Genomic DNA, 23085 nt, shown 5'->3' with positions numbered 1-23085 from the left:
ACAGGCAAGGCGCAACGGACCGGTTAGCGCGGCGATGATGTTTCGGTTGCGTATCGCTTGAAGCGCGAGCTCTGATCGGGGACCACGCTGCTGCTGCTGCTGCTGCATGTCGCTCGCTACGAACGCTTGCGCGCCGTTGAATTTCAGTTGAAATTCGTTTGTCGATTGCGTCGGTTGCGATCCGCTAACCGGAGCTCCACCGGAGGAGTGTACGGAGTTTTTCCCGTCAAACCTTTTCGGAACATTCGCGCGCGCTTCGTCGTCACAGTCGCCTTTGTCGAGAGCGGGCGCGCCAGAGTTTGTTAGTGATAACGACGGTGATGGGCTCGTGAGCGAGCGATAGCGTACGTTTTCGTGATGCTGGTAAGCAGCCACCTTGCGGATGTGGCTTCTCTGTGTGCAAAGTGCTGGTGATGGAAACTCCTCCTGTTTTGCGGGAGTCACTTTTCATCTCCTCATCGTCGCCGCGTGCTTCACGCAAACGATGCAACGGAGGACGGAGGATATAATTGAATCGAAAAATGTGGCAAATCTGTGTCAAACCACCATAAAAGCAAACATCCAAATGATGGAAAAAGGCAGCATATTGTGCTCGGGGCAAACGGAAAACCAAAACCAACCAAATAACCACCAACAATGAAGAGCACGCGCCAACCGACAACGTACCAGCAACAGCTCGCATCACACGGAGTCGGTCATTGGTATTAGTCAAGCTCTAGTTAATTTATGTGCGAAATACGGGTGTTCGTTACGTTTTTTTTTCTTTCGTTGCGCGGTATCTCTGTTCTTCTGTTCGGTATCTCGGTTGTTTTGTGTATTTTTCAATTCGACATCAAAAAGGTCAAACACTCCCAGTAGGACGTGGCGTAAAGGAGCCAAAAAAAAACCCTGTGCAGATTTCAGGAAACATTATGAAAAACCTTCTGTGTGGAGAGCGAAAATCCTCCACCCAAAAAAAGGCGAACAACGAAAACATAAACGAAACGGAAAACGAGAGAAAAAAGAAAGAAGTTGTCCGCAAATGCTGTCTAATCCCCTGAAAGCAAGCATTCTAACATTGTGTTAATCTGGTTGTTTCCGTTCCGTGTCGTGCTCCCGCTTGCCTTCGCGACTTTTTGGGTGACAAACGGGGTGACGACTGGTCGCGGTGGCCAATGTGGAAGACGGGGGGAAAATGTGGAGAGGGTGGGGAAAATGATTTTTGGTGTAATTTCGGTTCGGTTTCTTGAAGTTCTGCTGATGTTGGTCGGTTACGCGCGCATTACATTCCTTCATCCGGTCCATCTTCTGCTGCCATTGCTGGTCACGCTGATGCGTGGGATTCTGCCCGGCACTTGACGGCATCGGATTCATCATCATCATCACCATCATCGCCGTGAGTCATGAGAGTGGACCGAGTGAAACAATAAGCGGGCACGATTGGTGGTGCCCTCTCGCTGGTTCTGGTGCCGGGACACTGGAAGATGAAAGTGAAAGTGCCGGCCACCGTCACTTTTATTGGAAGGTTCTGCGTTTTATTGCTTCGCTTCGCTGATGCTTGATGCAGTGCTTTGAAAATAGCATGTTTCTAGTGCTTTTAGTACCTCTTGTTTACCCTCTGTACAGCTCCGGGTTGTACCCCAGGTCTGGCGCATGCCAAAAGAAGGTTGACCGGGAAAACGGTGCGTAAAGGTCGCGGTCGCTCGCTAGCTCCGCTTCGTATCATCATCACCATCATCGTCATTCCGATCGTGCCGCGTTACCGAGCGTTGATGAGAAGGAATTATTTTTAAAAGATTTTGCACAAAACCAAGGTATGCCATGGAGATGGGCCCCAAAGCACACTGTGTCCGGCCTGCTGCGATGCGCGTCGCTGTTTTCTTTATTTTTACTCCCTTCCTGCGTGCGTGTCTGTCCGGGATTCCTCGCGTGGTGACCGGGATCGGGAAATTCCTAACCGACCGTTATGGCACGTTCCGGAGTTCAAAGTGCAAAATACGACAAACGGCGCCACGGCGGATCGCACAGACCGCAGAGAATGAAGAATACCATCTCGTGACTGTCGTGGCGATAAAGTATTAGCGGGCATTACGCGCGATCCGGCAGCGCGTCCAGGAATGAGAAGCGAAAAGAAAAGATGGACGATTGCTCCTGCTGGATGATTAAGTTTGGTCGCGGTGCCGTGATTGAAGCACCTGGCCTGGCGAAGCCCTGTCCGTGTCGTGAAGAGCAAGCGAATGAACAAACTTTCCGATCCCCTCCAGTGAGTCTCACTAATGGAGGCGCACGGTACAGCATTTTTTTCAAGATTTTTTTAATGAACAACTGCTGTTGTACCTGATTCGCTTGACTTCTATTTGCTTTTCTTTTAATGTTTTCCCCTGTTTGCGCTTTCCGCTCTTGCACGAAAGTTCAAACGATGTTTTGCATTACACCGTAATTGAAATGAAAGTCGGAAGCATCCAAAGAAGCCGACCAGCGACAGCAACTGAGCGACCGAGCGAGCGTTGTTCTGGGATTTATGAGTCGCTATAAATGCTTCGATAGAATTTTAAACACACATCTTAATTACTGCCGGCCGGTGTCGGTGTGACGCATACTCTTCTGCCCCTCGCATCCCCCTGGGTTTTCAATTTGTGCGGACTATTTATAATGACGCTCCATTATGGAGCGTTTGGGCGCACGTTTAGCGACATATTTTGGCATCTTTTGTTCGCTCTGCCTCTTCTTCTTCTTCTTTTCCTTCTTGCCTTGGTTGCTGTGAGCGATGGCGGTGTTGGTTTGGTGTGAAAAAGAAAAAGAAACATTTAAAAAAATCACACCCTCACCGTCTACATCTGAGATCCTGAACGCCTGTTGATGATGGCCGTAGTAGCGTGTCGTCGACATGGACATGGCAAGTGAGTGCAAAAGGGCAATAAAAGTGAAGCGAGCAAAAGGGGAAAGAAAGCGAAAAAGCCAACCAACCAGCCAGCCAGCAAGAGCGAGCGGTGAAGGAAAAGAGGCGCTTGATATTTATAAGCGCCTGACCCCTTCCTGACCTCCCCCAGCGTGCGAAAGGTATGCGAGCCCCGGGTTGCAGCGAAGGTTGCATCTGAGTCAAAACGAAATGATCTTCGCAAACACGCAAAATCAGTTGCATTCACGCTCCGCGCTCCTCACGCCTCGCCTCACCGCACGTCTGTGAAATGATGATTTGCTTTTCCTTTTTTCGCCCCGTTAACATTATTTATAAACAGTTCAGTGCATCGCAGCTAAAGTGACACCGGCTTGGTGGTGGTGGTGGTGGTGCATCGGATGGTTGTTTGTTGCATGTTCCTCCTTGGCTCCCGCTAGCACTCGCTGGACAAAGCCTTAGGTCGTTTTATTTATTGACCTTGAGGCCTCATGCTAAAAGCTCCAAGGAAAAGGAGCCACCATTTTCCATTCGCCATTTCTTTGTACATTCGCGCTAATGGTGCGGGAAGTAACGCTCCGACCTTATTAGTGGATCGATCCGTGCGCATCGGTTCGCTCGGTGGCTTCGCCAAAGCAACAGTTTGCTGTTTGCTGTCGTCAATGTTGTGTTCTCTACAAGTTCCCGGAATCTCCCGAGGCGATGGCGGAGACTTTTCAACGATGTGAAGGATGTTTGTTTGGTGAGTTACGCTTGTTTGATGTTTTGCGTTCGTCAGCAAAGCCATGTTGGCATTGGAGATTCTACCTTCGCTACTAATGGTAAAGAATGCCATTTTTTCCAGCTAGTTAGCCAAGCGCTTACTATTGCTAGGAGATAAGCTGGCTGGACTTGCTCGCCGTTGTTTTCTCGCTAAAAACTAAGGAGCCTTAGTGGCAGCCAAAAACGGTGTGTGCTACGATAGAACAACCAAACACTGAGTAGCGGAGAGTCTCCGTTTCACTGAAAACGCTCATAAATTTGCACTCATATCTCATCAACCACTGCTTATTGCGAGCCATTTCGCCCGATTCTAAGTTAAGCTGATCATCGCTCGACACTTCAACGCCAGATGGGAATTTTTCTGATGCCGCGCGGAGAGGAATTCGAATGAAAACTTGGTGGCTTTGAGCTTAAAAAAGAAAACGTTGACGGTGCTTTGCTAGAATTGGCTTCGAATTCCGGGCCCGGTTTTGGGAACACCTTCATCACCATGAGGTGCACGTTAACACGCTCCACCTTATCCCAGTGTCAATCAATGTCTTATGAAAGCTCGCCAAGTCAATGGTGTCAAGATCAATTTTGAGCCGTGTTACGAAAATTCTTCGAAAAGTGAACCGGTGAACTTCACGGTGTCAAGAAATATTTGCCGAAAATATTGGTTCCCTAGGGAAGGGATGTCACCAGCAAGTATTTGTGGGAAATCGTTCAAAATGTTAACAGTCTCGTTCAACATCAATCATCTGACTTGTTGATGACTCTTGTTTCTAGAAGAGAGTTGAGTGAACGAAACAGGAGTTTCTTTCAATATGCCAAGCCATGAAATAACGGTTGACAGTTGCACTTTTTTACGAATTTTGCGAACGAACAAATCAGGTGTAAAGGCTGCTAGGGTCCAGTGAGCCTCAATAACGGGGGACATCATTCATGGAAAGAACTAACGAAGTTATGAATCAATTTTATTCGCGAATCCGATCAAGATCCATCTTTTTTTCCCCTCCAAAAACATGAATGAATTTCCGAATTTCGTCACGTTTTTTTTCCCAAAATGACTGCTTTTCCGCTCCCGAATTTAGACCTTTCGGTTTGGGCTGTATTTAGCCATTGTGGCCATCATTATTATTTCCTATTCTGTATCCTTTTTGTATCCATTGCGATAAAATCATATGCTCTCCACCGCGTGGGTGTGTTGAGCGACCGACATGGGATGCAAACAAAAAAAAATTGAACCTCGTGCCTGAAATCGCAAGATAAGCTGTTTCTTTGGGACGAACCCCTTGAACCCCCCCCCCCCCCCCCACCCCCGACATTTGCTTTTTGCTTGGGGCCTCCCCGCCGGGTTTCGGCATGCGAGATTTGTTTTTATATTCCATAAGATTCCGTCAGGCCGGCAAATCGCCAGGATCCGCTTTGTGAGCACAGCGTCGGTACATATGAATGCTCAACGCGCGGGTTGGGCATGGGAATGTTGGCATTTGTTTATCATCCAGAGCTAGATCACAGCAGATCAACGGGCTGCTATCGGGGTTTGGCATTTTTGTGTAAAGCCCTTTTTGGGTGCTCGCCGGCCTGCTGAATGCTTCCTTACCTTTTGATGCCTTCAGCAACAGCCCATTTGCAACGTAATTTTTTTTTGTTTCTCTACATCCGGGGCCGTCTCATGGAGAGCGAGAGAGAGAGAGAAGTTAATCATGCAAAAGGTAATAGACAGTACGCCCCGGCTCAGCGGGAGGCCACGGTGTCCAGCAAATTGGGCCAGTTCTACGATTTACTAGCCTAGCCTAGCAGCTGCTACGGCATAATTAGACTTGTCGAAAAAAGGGGAAGAATTTTCAATTTCATTACACCACGATGCCTGCACGAGTCGCCGGCCGACCACAGCACCGTTGATGTAGGTTACTCGTACGTGTTCTCGCCAGTCAACTCGCCGACCTTCATCAATTGGACGGATTATCCGGGAATGCGTCTCCCTGTACGGAGAAGCAGCACCAACATTATCCTTTGGTGGCCGGCTGTAATTGGGATTCCTTTATTATCTCGATTTTATTTTTCGGAGAACTCCATCCGGGACTTAACAGTAACAGGCGCCCCGATCAACTAGATTTCGGCCTTTTCGGAGGTTCTCGAGGCCAGTCAGTGCGGTCCACGGGAGTCTCGGCCGTCACTCCGCTGTCACACTCAAGTTCCGGTTTGCAAATACCGTTCTCGGAACCGACATCCTTTGCCCAGCGTGTGGTTAATGCCAATGACAACACGCGGGTGTGTGCTGCGTTGCTCTCTGCGCGTCTCACGTCCGCCTTTCCGGACCGTGTCCCGGTGCTGGCATTATCGGACATCGCAAACCTCAACGCAACCTACTCTCATCCTCCTCCATCGCATCGGTGCTGCTCCTGGTCTGGGCTGGGCTGGTCCGGTCCGGCTATGGCGCCTAGCTGCCGGCAACCGCGGGATATTTATAGAAGCGCCGTATACGCGGGATGCGTTACCACCACCATTGCCACCAACGTCACCAACGTTGATAGCTTGTCAGGTGTGCCCCTTAATTTATGGGCCACCGATCACTCCGACGTGACCTACGACAATCCTCTTGCTTTTGCTCTCTCTCTCTCTCTCTCTCTCTCTCTCTGGCCGCAGGCGATGCTCACTTCATCGAACGGTTTCGTTAAGGCTGTGAGGGGCAAGGGAGACAGAGAATCAAAAATTAATAAATAAACCCTGAAAGCGATACATATAAAGAGCGGCAATCGGCTTACCACAATTACCGACCGCTGACCGGCCGACCCTCGGGAGTCCCATCCGCTTCCATTGTCACCAATTCACGATGATGGCCGGGGCTATAATTTAAACATCTTCTCGCTTAAATTTTGCGATCCGTTGCTTCGTTGCCGCTGTCACATTCCTCATTGGCCTTTGGGGGGGGGGGGCGATCAGGGACACCATCGAGTTGACAACCAAAAAACTGCAGATTCATGGACCTCACGAGCCATCCACGACGATCATAATACCCCGAAGCGTCTCTTACAGGATACTCTCGGTGTTCTCGCGCGTGACCTACTCCCTCGCTCGTTCGCTCGAATTCCTTTCGCATTAATTAGCCACACTCACCGGCACTCGGTTGGAAACTAATGAACGATGATCGTGTTTTGCTGCTGCTCAAACAAATACGAAATGCTTCCCTTTTTTCAGACTGACCGCAGAGTGGAGCGAGGAGGACGAACAAATGGATGCAAAAATGGGTTTAGGTTGGCGGATTTCTTACCTTTTTTCTCGGTTGCTGGCTGGTTCCTTCCATCGTACCATCATGACTCATAGCCATCGACGTGTCTTAAGAAGTAATATTCCCACTCCCACTCCCCCAGTTACCTACCGAATTGGTGTACGGATAGTCGACCTGGCGCATCACACCGCCAGCCTCTTCCAGATACTTGAGCGTGTTCCGCAGTGAACCACCTCCGCAGCCCTATTATAGAGAGAGAGGCAGAGAACCTTTTAGTGCCGATCCTAATGCTTCAACGCAACGATCGCCGGGATCGCTTACCTGATTGCCCTCCGTAGTGGAACAGTCCACCATCTGCTGTTCGCTCACCAGCTCGACGCGCCCAACGTTTTTCATCAGCTGCGCCGCGATGGCGTAACCGACGCTGAATGCGTAGCACGAACCGCAGGACTTTTGATTGGCCGGTTCCGTCTTGAAGCCCTTCTCGCGCCAATCCAGCTCCTCCGGTAGCTCACCGGCCATGGCCACCATCTCGTCCACGATCGTCGACCGTACCTTACGGTGTGTGTCCGTCTTCAGTCGCACCAGCCGCTTCCGGTACTCACTGTTGGGCTGCGAATGTGTAGAGAAAGCCGAGTGTGAATTATGATGATGACGTTCGTTTTCATTCAATTATAGCCCTCTCCTCTGGCTCCGGCTGAGCACATTCCATTATCCTACACAGATCCTGTTTATAATGAAACGGTTGAGGATCGATTAACTTTCCATAATTGAATTGTTCCGCTGCTGGTCCTTCGGTCTAGTGTTGGCTGTACTACCTAACGGGATCGTTTTACACTGACACAATCAGCAGCAGCTGCTTCCACACGAGGCAAAGGATTCAATTTCAACCTGAAGCTCACACTGAGTAAGGTTTCGCTTCGTCTCCATCAGTGGGAACCGATGCAATGGATCTTCTCGACTATCGTCGAGGTGTAAAGCGAATGTGCAACTGTAACCGATGGGTGCTGTATCCTGCTACTGACTACATCGACTCACAGAGACTCGTTATGGTCTGTTGGTAGGTTTCCTCTTGTTCGTATGGACTGATGCTGGTGCAGCGCACGCCGTGCCGGTACGCTACAGTCACGTATTGTTGGAATAAAGAGAATCAGGTGCTTGCCACATTTGCTTCGTTCGTTCTCCGAAATATATGTAATAGGATGTGGTTAAGGCTTCTTGGAGCCTTTAAGGACACACTTGGAGATGCATTTAGTTAGCACGAAGCACTTTAAAGTTGTTTCTGTTTAACCAAAACGATCGTAACCAGACTTTGAGGACTCGAAATGGTTTTTTTTAAGGAACTAAGTCTCACTAACGGATAAAGCTTGAACATTTTTGACGCCAAAAACTGTCACGGTCGTAAGGTAGAAGATGAATTCCAATAAACGGACCGTCTCTTGACGCGAAGGAACGCGAGACTACGAAGTAACTAGTAAGTAAGTGGCTAAAAAATGCCGCTGTTTTTCCAGCTTTTTCCGGCTTTCCCTGACATGTTGGCACGCCAACGCGAAACGCAAGGGCGCGAAATGTCACGTCACCAGCAGCAGCGAGGCAATTTTGCACAAACAATGCACCTCCTTCTCGCTCCATTCTCACCCGCCGTTACACGTTACTTTACAACATAAAATGTTAACGAGATTCGGCTACCGACTCGGCACTCCACCAGACTGCCGTATCCCTGGAAAAGCCACACCGAGCGGAAACATAATAAACTGCAGAAAAGGATTCGTCCTTCAGCCGAGCACATTCCACGGCCGCGGCGGAGATTCCTGCCGGGCACCGCGCATCACGCAGGTATTATGGTTTGTGCTTTCACGCAATAATCCGTCGTTACGTCGGAGATGATGTTTATCCGCCACCCCACCCCCCTTTCCACCCCGGTACTGCACGGATCGGCTCATGCAATTCTAATTATGCTGGCCCGCCCAGAAATTGCCTGCCTTCCGGCGTTCGAAGGTCATAAATATTGACAACGAGCTCGCGGACAAGAAGAGCGCGCGCGTGTGAGCGCGCGTGATCCAGCCAGTCTTTCCACGGGCGACGGTGTAAAATGGCGCCTCTTTTTATCCGATTCTCACAAAAACCCCTCCAGACTCTGACGGCAACATAAATAATCCCTCCCTTCCCTCCCGTACTACTCACCATATCGGCGAACGCATTCGGTGCTAGACGGAAGCGGCTCTTGCCGGCCTTAAACTGCTGGTTGTGCTCGTTGATCTCCTGCAGGTTGCTCAGGAAGGCGGATCGTCTCCGGTCGGCCCGATACTTGGCGTAGTAGCGCTTGTGGTGCGATTGCTGTCAGCACAGAGAAAGAGAAAGCGAGAGAGAGCGATAGTCAAAGTAGCCGATTCGGGAGGTTAAAAAGAGAAAAAAAAGGTGCGCGATGTCACGAAGGTATCGTCTTAGCAACCTCAAGATGATGACGACGGTTGGTCGGCAGATCTGAGCAACCAGATGTTGCGAATCACGAAAAACATCACGAACCCAGGCCCCCTTACCATGTAGGATTGGAACCGGGAGTCACCGGAACCGTCGGGCGATGTAGCGTTGTTGACCTTCGCCACCGGCGGCGAGCCCACTTTCGGCGATGGATCCGGTTGCCCGCGCGATGCTCCCACGAAGCTCCACTCGGAACCGACGGTTTCCAGTTCCTGCGATAGTGAAACCATCGTGGCACCGCAACTAGCATCGGAACATCGCTTCGCAGTCGGTGGTAAAGCGGGCTCAACTGGTGGGGGTGCCGTTTTCCCTGCTGCACCTTGGCGATTCACTGTCACTAGGGTGGTCGGCGGCGTGCTGCTAACCATTGGCCTAACCATTGGACGTCGTTTCCGTTGCGCGGTTACACCAATCGGTGGCCAGGCGATGGTCGCGAAGAGTAACAGTACGAGGCAGAGTTTCGGCAAGCGGCTCATGTTTGCTTCCTGCTTTCCTGTATCACGCACCGGTAGATCGCTCTTCAACGCAACCGCCTCGGGAGCTAATCGTTTGTCGACTGACGCCGCTGACCACTGGCAACGTGGTTCGCTTTAGGGGCGAGACTTTCAGTGACCTAGCTTAGGGCCGTTTTTTATTATTGATGTTATGTTATGAGTTTCTTTGTTTGGTTTTATGATCGTCAACGCGACCGTCCCCAATCTCGATGCGTTATGCTGCGCCATGCAGATGCGAGATTTTCAATTAACAAACGACAGTAGCCGCAGCAGTTTGGCCAGTTTGGGTCGTCAGTCATTTGGTTCAGCAAAGAATCGAGCAAAAACCGAACCGAGCGTCAGCGTCCATCGAAAGCGAAACAAGAGTGCTGACCAGGCGGGAGACGGTAGACGGCATGTAAGCACTCAATGGCTGTCACTGTGCGAGCAACAGGGCACCAAGCAGGCCGATGCCGATCGTGTTCACCTTTGTCCGCCACGGTAACCTACTTAAAGTGACAAAAACATTTTCCTTCGAACAAAAAAAAGAAAAGAAAAAAGCAATTTTCGTTCGCGATACAGCCTCGCCGGGCGGATATTTGCGCATTCCGCGCTTCTTGTATTGACCATCGCCCCCACCCGGCGGAGGAAAGTGTGTTAATCATCAATTTGTCATAAATTATTATTTGCGTATAGGGTTCCCCCGTCTACATAGTGCCTAGTTGTGACGCACGAACCGTAACCGAGTTCCGGAACATCATTAAGCTAAACCACCTCATCTCGAGCGAACAGTTCTAGGACAACTAAGCCCGGATGCGTCCCACGGAAAGTGTTCCACGAAACGGCAGCTGGTTCATCAATCTAACCACCGACAGATTCATTGCCGTGGTTTGAATTGTGAAATGGGTTTGTGTGTCGGTCCGTTCGTTTTTCTTCTTTTCGACACCTCCAAAATTGGGGACACAACCACCTGATTGCGCTGGCCTTGCGCTGCAGCAGCAATACCAGAATTAATTATGAAGAATTTGGAAACCTGGTCCGGGCGCTTGTTGTAATTATGAAAATTTGACACGAGCACACTAGTTCCTATTGAGACAACAGCATCAGTAGCGGGGAGTGGCAACATAATTAAGAGCACCATCCCATAGGATGGCGCTTCAAGCGGCTGTGACAGGCGCCATGGCATGAAATAATAAATATTGTTTTTACAGAAAGATCATGTGTGTTTTTGGGTGCTAGGGGAGAACAGTTAATCAACGAGTTGAGTCGTCGTCTCCACGCTTGCTCACTGAAACCGGTACCGAGTGCTGTCCATCATTATATCAATTCGGGAAGCGACACAGTGCGTGGGACTCCCGAGACGAGATGATGATGAGTTACTGCTCGTACACTCGGGCCCGGGGGAAAACCCGCGAATGGAAAACAATACAGTGGTCTCCTGACACCACCCTTCCTCCCCTGACCGACAGAAACGTTAAAAGCGTGTCATGTACGGGATGGCATCGTACATGTTTCGACAGCTTCCGGGAATTAGCACCCGCTAGCAGCTGGTGTTGGCGGTGACGGTGACGCCGACTACACAAAATCCTTTTCCGGGCTTTTTTTTTACTGTCAGTCAGCCACAGGACAGCAGTTGGCAGCGTTGTCTTGGTATTATTCATGCACTGAGCGAGAGACAGTTTAGAGTAATGCGGTCGGTAAAGCGCTTGCAAATGGGTTACAATGGGTTAATTAGCGACCAACGGTGTTGCTGCATCGGGAGATGGACGAAAAAATGTCATTGAATGTCATTTAAATTATTCATCGCCTGGCGGCGTGATGCACTGGCTGGTTGTGATTAAATATTCATTCGCAGCTCCCAAACTGGTCATTCCATCGGGTGTTTTTTTTTGCATGAAATTTTGCTCGATCCTCGGCGATTTTTTTTTTTTGAGGGGGTTTTCAGTCGATGAGAAGCGAGATCCTCGCAGTTCTTTATGGACAACAGCTTAGTGGCATGCCGTTTTAACCGTTAACAAGTGTCACTTCATTACCACGGAGCCGACGTGGGGCCGCCGCACGAGAAGGCAACTCGGTAACATAATTGGGCGAAAGATTTATGAAGTGCCATTTGCATACTCGGGAAAGCGAATTGACCGCAAACGATTTGAGCGCCTGCATGGCGCAAGGGAGTCGTTCTACTGTGGTGGCTGGTTTTTTCCGTTTGCACGGCAAGGAAGGCCAGTGGGATTTGATTGGGTAAACAGTTTCTTGATAGAAATTACAGCAAAGGAATGGAGCAACTGGGCAAAACAATTTTGTGCAATAAGGCAGCTAATATTAAGTTGTTTGATAACCAAAGGCAATGGCTCTTGTCTTCTTTGTATATAGAAGTCCTTTCATTCTATTTTAGTTGAGCTAGGCCGCCAACAGTAGGCTGTGTGCTTAAATGCGCAACTACTAAGTAGCCTACTAAGCGTGCTACTGATGCGTGCCAATCGAGAGTTCGCAAACAGTGTCACCATCTTGCGACACTTGACGCTTTCGATCCTGTTCGATCTCTCGATCATCCTGATCCTAACTGCAGCCTCATGAATAATCCAGTAAAAAGGCAAATCGCTTAACAATCAAACAACGACCACAAAGTAAAGCACACCCTGCTGCTGCGAATCGATGGCATCAAGAAGTCAGCTGAAATCTCGGTATTTTTTTTCACGCCAACAGCCCCCAGCCCCCGGTAATGGTTGGCAGTGGCACTTGCAGTGGTTTACACCGCCCTGGCAGGCGAATGGTGCGAAAATAAATAATAGCAAATTTATTTCTCTGCCCGACTTTTGCATCGACTTTTGGATCGGGGGGTGTACGTGGGGCCCCCTTCACACCACCTCTCCGGAGCCGGGCCGGATAATAAATTTGCTTAATGATCAATCGATCAACCGAACAACACAAGCGCGCGCACATGCCCGTTGAACTCATTGAAGAGCGCCGGTTTAGGTGGAGCGTAACGCGGTGGTGTTGCGGTGACGGCGCCGTTTAGTGGCGCAGAGCTTGAGTACACCGTTTGCATACCAACACACTAGCTAGCCCCCCGTGGACAGGGGAGCGGAAGGGCTCATCATGATGACAAATGCGCAAAAATGCGTGCGTGCGTCCGTGCGTGCGAGAGAGCCAAAAAGGAAAAACCAATTCAAGTAATTGAATCCAACACCCAGTCGATGCAATTTATTTATCTTCATGCATCCCTCTCCGCCCCTCGTTCTCTTTGCGCTTGTGACCGCGCGGTCACGAAATAGGCGCCATCAAGCGCCATCACAGTTCACACCAAATAGCGGCGATTTTTTTTTATATTTTTTGTTCGAAAAAACCCTCATTCCCACTCCACACTGTGTGATTTTTAATACCCTGGCCGTGCCGTTCTCGTGCTCGGTGATGGTGATGATGGTCTCCCTCTCCGGGAACAACATCATGAATCAATAGCAAGTGTGAGGACGTGGAGCGTGTCGCAAATGGGGGCGCCCCAGCGATGAGTGAAGCGATGGAAACCAAATCAAACATTAAATAAACAAATTCAATCCTCGCGCTCGTGAACCACTGGAGCGGTGCTGTGAGAGGTTGCTAATTGAGTTTAATTTATGGCCACTTGGATGGATGTACCCACTTGTGTCGGATTTCTTGTTTGGCGTCCTTCGCCGGAGGACGTCGTGTAATGGACCTTCGGTTGGTCCTTTTTTTTTGTTTCTTTTTTCGGTGAAGACATTTTTTCCCGTGTCCGCTACGTGGCGTATCCTGTGTCAGCTCTTCTTGTTACAAGCCGTCTGGAAAGCGAGTGGTTTGTAACACCCCCGCTAAAAAAAACGCGGAGCTACGGTGAAAACTAATGCTCAAACAAGCCGCCTCCATCATCTCCAACTTTGAAACCTGCTCACATCCGTTCCAGTTCGGTACCGCAGCCACACCAACATCAGTTCCTTGTGATGATGGTCGTTAAAAAATACGGATCCGGAACGATGTAAGGTCTCCCTTCTCTGTGGCCCTTCTGGCAAGCAAATGTTTACGCTTGTAACTTCCCTTCTTTCGAAGTCATCGTAGTTGGACGAAGGACGTCGTTTAGCAACCGGCGCTACCAGTGCAAGTGCCACTTGGATGTTTGCCCGACCAGCATGCCCGAATGCACCCGAAACCAGAGCATCGAAAGTTGCTTTTAACTAGCCGGCGCTGCTTGCACACCATCGCACCAGCGGCCTCTGGTACGCTGCATCGTAGTCGGTAGTAGTAAAAACTTGGCTCATAAAGCGCCACTTCCGGTTGAATTGAAATTCAAGAGCGAGTGATGGACGGGTCCGGTAGCATAAACCCGAAATCTACCACAAAACCACCACCACCACCACCATCGCTTCCGCTCGAAAGGAATCCAATCAAATCGATCAAACGCACACGAACTGGACGAGAGGGTGAAAGGAGGGACGCTCGGTTTCATCATTTCCTGCCCACGAACACAGCGAACTGCGAACTGGTCCGCGTGGTTCGATGGCAAGGTAAATAAACGTGAAAATTATGATTCAACGTGATTGGCGTTGGTGCGTTGGTGATGATGCTGCCAACGAACGCAGCATTGTGCAACCTCGATTTATGTATCGCTCTTTGTAGATTCCTTTTCCGAAGAACCAGCACCAGGGATGCCGGCTGGACTGGCATTTTTCGTGGAAAACTGATTTACTTGTTGCAAAACTTTCTCCACGAGTAGCGTCGAGTGGTTGCACGCTCTGCTCAAAGTATTGCTCGAGCTCGAGAGTTGATTGTGGTTTAGGTCGAAACCACCATAACAGAGCCCAGGAACCTGGAGAAGAGAGACATTGTAAGTCACAAGTTTTGCAAAATGTTCCACAAAGTGTGGCCCCAAAGAGCAACACTAACACTCAAGGTTCTCGAGAGGGCAGTAGTTCAACGAGAACCGCTTCAATGGCACTGGCTTGGCGTTTCTAATTAAATTCCGATGTCTTAGGCAATTTCTCGGCCCACTGCACATAATGCAACTCTCATGTCAGCCGCTAAAGATGCCATCAATCGTTTCCTTCCGGCGGCCTCCACATAACTCGCGCACGCACGTGCTCGCCTCTTCTCCTCCTCTGCCCTCCCCTCCCACCCTCAACCACATTTGGGGTGGAAAATGGATTGGCGGGCAATTTGCATCCTCCCCTGTTCCAATGCACCGTGGACCGTGTTCAGGTGCGAATCGCTTTTCTCACGCCGTTGGTGTGATGGTGTTTAGCGGTCGTGAAGCTCAACAACAAGATACGTAAGAGCGCTATGGCGCTGGCCCACTCTTAAGGGCAGACAAGACAAGACGGCAACAAGCAGCAGCCCATCTGCATCGCCATCATTGCACGGCGAAGCACCGGCGAGTGCCGGCATCCATCATGCACCGTTTGACATCTGAATAGCTGTTAAAACGCAGCACACACGCGCGCGCGCGCCCTGGCTGTGGGCCCACCACCATTCCCCGAGATCGCGATCCACGCTTGCTCGTTCGGGCGGTCATCTATGCCGCTCGGCTTTTTGGGGTGGCGCGGATCAAGGCAGATAAATCACGGAAAGTCACAGTGCAGCCAGGGCGGGTGCAAACGGTGCGAGATCGGTGGAATCTGTGTCGCGAGCACCGCGAACAGCGAACGTTTGCATCATCCGTGCAGCAGAAAGAGGGGAACCCCCTTTTAGGGCTAGGCGGTATGCAGCGCGGTCCGGTGCAACAGACGATGAAACTGGGGTGCTTGTGCTGTTGGAATTCAAATTTGAATTGCAATGGCCCCCGCGCGACACGTGGAGGACGAAAAAGGGAGCGATTCAGGGTCGCCGCAGAAGGTGCTGCTGCTGTCAATGACAATGTAGCTTGTTTGCTTCATCGAGGCAACGAATCGGCCACCACCGGCGATCACGATCGCGGCGATGATAATGGAGAAAGTTGAATCTGGACCTGATTGCTCCCTGATTGTCGGCATATAAAGGACAAGGGGCAGTTCCGCGCAGGTGACGTCATTTGTTTTGACATTTTCGAGCGTACGGTTCGTGACTCTTGTTTTGTTAAACTCCTCTCTGTTCATGGTTTGCTGCGAGATGCGCTTTCATTCTTAAAGGGTTCATCATATTGCGTCGTAGGTTGCTGTGCTTTATCGTAGAAGATTGGTCTAGTGAGGAGAACATAGTGCTCCATATTTTGTCCCAATGTTCCACTGTCTCTGTCAAGGTGAAGGCGAAACGAGTCCGCTCCAGTCCATCGTCTGTGCAATGGAATCAAATTGATTTACAATATCCCATTAAAAACGGAAAAGAAAGACTCCATTCTCGCCCACCCGTGCGACGTGGGAAGCGCTGTGGATTGAATGCAGACCAATCATTCGTACTGACTGCAGCACCAGCAGCGGCACCGGTTCACTCTGTGGGATGGTGGATCGTAATGAAGGATAGTTATGATTTATGTCTCCATCGGCATCAGCGTCCAAGAAGCTACTCCCGGCCGTGGCTGCCACCAGTCATCCGATTGGCTAATGGTGAATGCCGCTCCGTCTCTGGCCGATGGAAATGAGAAGCAATTTTTCGCCCGGCATGCCCTGCCCGCCCGAGGACTGCAGCCTCTGCAAACTGCTCTAAGCCGTGCTCTCTAAATGGATCGACGCGGGCACTATTGATGAGCCACGGCATCCATCATCATTCCCGATAATTCATTATTGAGATGTTGTTGCATTCGTTACGGTGTTTCTGTTCGGTTTGTCTTTGCTGCTTTTACGGGCACTACCGTCCAAGTGGGACAGTGGGAGCAGCATCATCATGATACTCATGATAAGCCAGTCCTTCGGGGTTCGCGTCTAGACGCACTAAATCACACCGGAAGTGGGAGCGTTAGCCTGCTACAGCGTCGGTTGCTGGATACAGCTACAGAGAAGATATAGAATATTAATTAGAATGCAGAACCGATAACCTTTGGTAACTGTCACAACTGTGGGCTTGCAAATGAATCACCCCGAAATTCATGGGGAAATTCCTCAGCAGAGAGATACAAATTGTCAACCAAGAGTGTGGTGTCATGATTGGGAGGATCTTTTTTTTCCCACGCTCATACGGTCCCATCTGGTGGGCTAGTTCGAATGAATTCCCCGCCTACGTGGCCTAGATACGCACGCTAAGATGCTCGCCGCTTGGTTGCTTCTCGCGGTTGTTGCTGTCCTTAATGAGCTACCGAACAAACCAACGCATTGTGCTCCCGGTTCAACATTGCTTAACCGGCATAATGCTCTCTCGGTCGGGACCGTGTCGCGGAAAAGAACGACCTGCAGTTGATTTCGTCGTTGACCCTTCCCCCAGAGGCGCTACACTTCACACACGAGCGCCGTGCTCTACTTGACAGATTTCACTGATTTTCTGACTTGTAACTGACCTCGATGGTCAGTCGGACGAGCAAAACCGGGTAGGATGATGATGATGCATCCATGGTATATGATGTATTGCTTGGTTTGGTCGCACGCCTTTCATTTCCGCAGAATCGCACGACGGACGCACAAAACGGATTCTTCAGAGCTCTGATCCGAGAACGTCATCGTGATGTAATTTTGGTGTTTAAAGGGAACCAGCTCGCTCGCTTGGTTGCCCCCCCCCCCCTTCCCTTTCTTTGCCCGAAGGCCAATGAATTGTGAAATCGGTTCGGCTTCATCCATTGTGCCGAGGTCAACTCTTCGTGTGATCGTGAGTTTCATTTCTTCAGCCGGCAGACATTTGGGAGGGGAGGAGGCACGTGGGCTAGCGAAGCGGATGTGACATGACCAGCCCTGAGGTGACTGAGGATTTCCCGACTCGTGTCATGTCATGATGCCCAGCATCTAGGCGTTGACGGCGCAATGTGATGGGTTGGCGGAAACAAACACACGCAGAGGGCGCGCATGGCCCCCCGGAATTGTTTGATTAATGGGCGATAGGCTGTAATTGTGTCGGTTGGCCGGATAGCCGGTCTCCAAGCCTCTAAACATGGCCAAGTCATTCTAGGGGGCACCAACCGAAGGCGCAGGAAATGGGAAACACGCGCAACATAACCAGAACTGTCAGAAGCCGGAACAATGATCGCCTGGTTAGCAAACGGAAACAGCGTTCCTCCCATTCCTGGCCCCGTCTCTCAACAGCTGCAAAAAGGCGTAGCGTCTTGTGGTGAGGGCCAGTCGCTGGTCCCCATCCTTTTGCTAGACGAAACAATCAAGCCAGAACGGCCAGACTGTCGGTTGGTTGGTTGGTTGGTTGGCTGGAATTACCTTAATAGGAAAATTGATTGTAAGTATCAATCAATTGCAGTGTGAGCATGGCCACGGCACACAAGTACACACATTCAACGCGAACACGCTCGCTGGTCCTGGTGTGGTTTACTGCATTTCTCATTGTCCCATTGGAGCGCCAAGGTTCGAGGTTTTGCAGGATGGTCAGTGGCGTCCAAACGATCATTAGGGCGACCGGTGCACAACGACGAACCGAGCAGTACTCCCCATTTGGAGCATCCACGATATGGCGGTCCACGTATGAATTATTCAATTTCCGAGGCAAATCTGTCACGTTGGCAGCAGGCTTCGGTTGACGAAACCATTGAAATGACGTAGTCTGTAGCAACCTCCCAGGCCCTGTTGTAATGCTTGCTTGCATTTACATTGCTTGCTTGCTTGCGGTAGGCCATGATGCTCATGACAAGCGGAGATGACAGAACGAGAGCAGAGCGGCTAGATTTCGTGTCTGAATGACGCGTCAACCACAGGATGACCGGCTGCCAAATGGGGCATGGTGGTTGCATTAGCATTCACCCGCAAGTGGCCTCCCAGGCGAAGCGCAGAGTGGATTCAGGTGGACGAGAACCGAACCGAATACCGCAACAAATGGCCCTCCGCCCCGGTCCCAAAAAAGGGACCAGAAAAAAAACATATTCATGATCGAAAGCCCTTGAAAAGGGTCCCCTCGACGGTTGGGCTGGATGGACACCGGGGTTCGGTCGTTTCTATTGTTTCGTTTCTTGTGCTCCAGCCGTCCTCGAGTCCTCTTAGACTCCAAATCGATGTGGCATAATCGGTGACGGTGACGAGTCGAGGTGTTTCTGGGCTCGGTCGGGGGCTTACGTACGGTTATCGTGATCAATTTATCACGGTCAACGCACATCGACGAGGGACAGAGAGAGACAGAGAGAGCCGCGCTACGCCACGGAAGTACTCTAGCAAAGTTCTGGCAGTCGCTCCTAGAAACACAAGGCCCGTACAAGATTCGTTCCTAGTAAAAGGGATAATTTATTCCTGGTACTAAAGCTTTGATGTTCTGCGGGGTTCTTCAACATCACACAGTGCATTCCATCATCTTCCTTAAAACGGGTGATCGTCGCACTGAATAAAAGGATTGAATATCAAATTGAAAGCAAGCAAAACCAGATGGGTTTAGAGAAGTTCCGGGATGAAGGATATGTTCATAAGGATAAGGATGATGTATAGGATGATGCTTCGCTAGCAAAGCGAGCATACTGGGATTGAATTTTGTGCAGAAGATTTGTTGCAGAGAATTTAAAGGAAAAAAAGTTGTAATTTGGAAAAGGAAGCCAATGAAATGCTTTCAAGTTTTTTTTCTCTTCAAAGTGCTTTAACAAACCTCTGTCCTTCCATCTGAATATGATCCTAGAATTATTCAAGTAAACCTTTATGGTTTCGAAGGCAACGAGCATACAGTTGAAAAGTGCACGAATTTCAAGCTTATCCTTAAAGGGAAGTCTTAGACTCATACATACGGCTCCGTTCCGTTCGAAAATATAAAACCAAGAAATTACAACACCTTATGGCGCAACAACTTTCACCTGCGAAGCTGAACCAATCTATTTTTACTGAGAAGAAAATCGAACTAGACAAACTGGCACACCCCAAATACTACGGCCCTCGCCATTCGTCTACTCATTGCTTGAAGACCCACAAACGGCCTCCTACTTGTTGCAACAAATTATCCAACTTTTGTTCTCCCAAAAGCCAACCTACAATCTCTTGGGTGGTTTAACGGAGGGCGTTGAAAGAGAATCAAATTAATTAATTTCTCCTCTCCTCCCTCGTTGCCCACACCTCTCTCATGGATACCGAACGCCAGGTGTTCGATTGGCATCCATCCATTCACCGAATTTCTCCGAATTGCTCGACGGAAACAATCGCAAGCATAAGAGTACTCGCGAATTCTTGACAAAGTTACAAAGTGTAGATCCGAGCAGTAGACCCACAGTCCTGGAATAATTGTGGTTTCGCACACAGCACAGTACAGCTGATCGGCACTCATGTAACCGATCCGCTCCCAAACACCGTTCGAAACATAAATTCACCGCAGGCCACACGGTAATGCTGGCAATGCTGGTGGAATTCGATCGAAGCCGAAAGTCGTGACGACGAAAAGAATGCAAAGAAAAGAAAGGAAATCATCTTTCGATGTCCGTAAGTAAGTGCAAAGGCTGATCGCGCGCGACATAAAAGAGGATGAGGCCATCGCGGCAGTCCAGTGTGCGCGCGAGAGAGTTCCGGCTCACTCGGTGGCGCTGTTACGGTGATACGAGAAAGGATAAGAGGGAGTTCTTTACCGGACCAACTTCGAAACGAGCGCGAATTCGCCGTTTATGTGTAGTTGCGCACAAGAGAGTGTCAAGATCGTGAAGGTGACGATAATTGCTTTATTGGCATCTTCTCGCCGGCGCGGCATATCCAACATTCCACTCCGGAGCGAACCAAACTCCTTCATTGTTTGTGTGGTTATCTCTCGCTTTCCTCTACATTCCCACCTCACCCCGCACTATAATATCCATTTAGTGAGGTTTCTGTTTGTTTGCCACGGTGTCGATTTCGATTCCGGTCGCCGTCGCCGCGGCAGCTGTCGGCCAAACTTAACGCCTTATCGAACACATCCCCACCTCCATCTCTTCAGCCTCCGGGAGTCTCTGCGATTGGTCCGGTCACCATGTATGGAGAGTGGATTCGGTTTCCTTCTTATGTTGCCGATTTTATGGTTGATGAATTTGTTTCATCTTTACGACCCGCTTTTCTCCTCCATCACCACCAACACCACCACCTCCAATTCCTGTCCCTGGTACACGCATTGCGCACACCCGGACATAAGACGCCATTCGGTCTCGCGTTGCGATCCAAAAGCCCTCGTAAAAACGGCTTATAGGGCCCCCTATAGGGTTCCCGCACTATCATAGTGAGTGAGGCCCGCGAGTGTTGACCGGATTGAAGACAGCATTAAATTAATGTACGAATTATGTAAACGTCGTCGACGGTATGGCGAGGGCGACGGCCCTTTCCGGTCGTTTATGTTGTGCTGAAACCGAGAAAGCCCTCGGTGGGGCGGAGGGAGTCCACCAACAACAGGCCATGGCAAAGGTCGGCACAAACACAAACAATGGCTTTCGGATGGATGGATGGATGGATGGATGGCTGGGTGGTTGGCTGCTGCTTCGCGCCTTCCTTTCCAACCGGTCACCTGTGCGCCGGTCACGATTGAGAGATTGAATGGCGCTTTGCGGTGGTTCGATCGATCTCCTGCATCCGTTTTCCCACCATTAGGTTGATCGTTTTTCTTTCTCTCCCTTTTAATAATAGTACACCTTCCGATCAGCGACTCCACCACCCACACCGTGTGTTCGTGACAGCTGCTGTTGCTGCTGCTGCTGCTAGCGACGTTGGTGAAGCCCTTTTCGGCTCCATCCACCCCTTCTCATTCGACGTGCCGGTGGTGATTAATCTCGGTGACAGATGAATGAGTTGAGGCGGAGGAGAGGTGGAGCGGGGGCGCTCTCCGGGCAAAGGGTGCACGCGACCCGATGTATTGATTTACGGCGATTTAACGTTTTAAGCAAATACGAGCACACGAGCACGAGAAGCAGGAAGGTGAAGGAAGGACCATGGGAATGGTTGAATGGGAGCGAGGAAAATGGAGGGTTTTCAGAAAGTTAATTTACTGGCCGAGTTGCCTTTCGCCAGCGCCATCGCCAATCAATCCCGGGGACCACAACGAGAGAAAAAAACAGATGGACGATTCTTCATTCGTCGTTTGTCGGAATCAATTTGTACTTTTGGCAGCTACCGGCGGGGAATGTTACGCCTCGCCTCGCACTCGCCCGGGAGGGACGGTAGCTCGAAATTAAATTGATAATCTATCAGAGTGGCACTTTATGAGATGTTTATGTTGCGCGGCGTCACGGTTGGAAATTAATATCCGTTTTACGATCTCGGTATGCTTCGCCATTGAGCGGTTGCTCTTTTTTTACGAGCAGAAAACAATATAATAATATCTGAAGATGAAGTGTTTCCGTCCCTGATAAGGTCAATAATTGGTTCTAGTGGGTGGCAGAACAATTTTTAATTGAATATCTGGAGAAAAAACCAATTTGACCGATGGAAGTGTTGTGGCGCGTCGCAATTCCAAATCCAATCCAATCCGGTAACCATCGAAGTAATTAAACACTTAGCGTAACGGGGAGCTATAATACTTATAGAGTAATTTGTTTATGAACAGCCTGGTTGCCACCATCTGCCAAACCGGACAGTAATCCTGGGCCTATCCAGCCACCTAACGCTTCCGCGCTGCGTGGATCGGTTCCAAGTGCCCTGATCCAACAGAAGGTCCGGCCAGCTAAACCCGTGCCCAGTGTACAGCGCGTACACTGGGACAGCAGCTTAAGAGCCAGTTTTATGGCTCGTTAAAATTTACACTCGCCCATAAACAGGAATCTGGATCATTGCTAATCCTCTCCTCCCGGGGGGCCCGGGTTGGGATCACGGTGTCACGCCCCCCCCCCCCCCCCTTGGGGGTTCTCAAGCATCCAAATAATTACAAGCCTCTGTTTCCGCGCCGCTGTACGCAGCTACTGACTGGTGGCTTTATCTCTGGCTGTCTGCGTGGTGTTAGGGAATAAACAAAACATTCGCACTCCGGCTACGGTTGCCGGATTCAATGAGGCTGCCGAACGTGACATTTAATCAATCTTTCACGACCACAGAGCCAGGCGGCGGTGGTGAGGTGGAAAAAGAAATGCGATCGATCGGCCGACGGACCGAGCGGTGTGTTGCCTTTCGGAATTAGCATTAACATTTCGGTCGCCACTACGGTGCTGCTCCGGTAGAGAGGGCTTTTTGGGGGTGAGGGTGGTTCAATCGGCTTAACCGCAGAGTTTTGGTTAACCCAGATCGAAGGTGCCAGAGCGAGAGCGCAATAGGCAATCATAGATGATTGATCACGGACGGATGAACGATGTGACATTCCGGCGA

The 23085-nt window shown here is 50.1% G+C and overlaps 2 protein-coding genes and 1 long non-coding RNA gene across 3 annotated transcripts in view; 1 reads left to right on the top strand and 2 right to left on the bottom strand.

Moving 5' to 3' along the window:
* Positions 1-215: 215 nt before the first annotated feature.
* Positions 216-23085, top strand: part of LOC126570400 (cardioacceleratory peptide receptor-like) — a 48106-nt gene continuing 25236 nt past the window's right edge. Inside the window, exon 1 of the mRNA XM_050228140.1 lies at positions 216-363. The gene's annotated coding sequence lies outside the window, so the exon portion shown is untranslated. The remainder of the gene's footprint in view (positions 364-23085) is intronic.
* On the bottom strand, positions 5648-6534 carry LOC126570402 (uncharacterized). The gene is made up of 2 exons (XR_007607838.1): positions 6388-6534; positions 5648-6302 (listed from the first exon to the last, which is right to left on the bottom strand). It is a non-coding gene; the product is annotated as an uncharacterized LOC126570402 (long non-coding RNA).
* Positions 6599-9865, bottom strand: LOC126570401 (procathepsin L-like). Its single transcript, XM_050228141.1, has 4 exons — positions 9392-9865; positions 9036-9188; positions 7173-7463; positions 6599-7094 (listed from the first exon to the last, which is right to left on the bottom strand). The coding sequence occupies exons 1-4, from the start codon at positions 9806-9808 to the stop codon at positions 6960-6962; spliced, it is 996 nt and encodes a 331-aa protein (XP_050084098.1). The 5' UTR covers positions 9809-9865; the 3' UTR covers positions 6599-6959.

This window comes from Anopheles aquasalis, chromosome 2 (assembly GCF_943734665.1).
Source record: "Anopheles aquasalis chromosome 2, idAnoAquaMG_Q_19, whole genome shotgun sequence".
NCBI classification, from domain to species: Eukaryota; Metazoa; Arthropoda; class Insecta; order Diptera; family Culicidae; genus Anopheles; species Anopheles aquasalis.
Note: the sequence above shows the minus strand (reverse complement) of the source record. Positions and strands in the feature narration are given on the sequence as shown.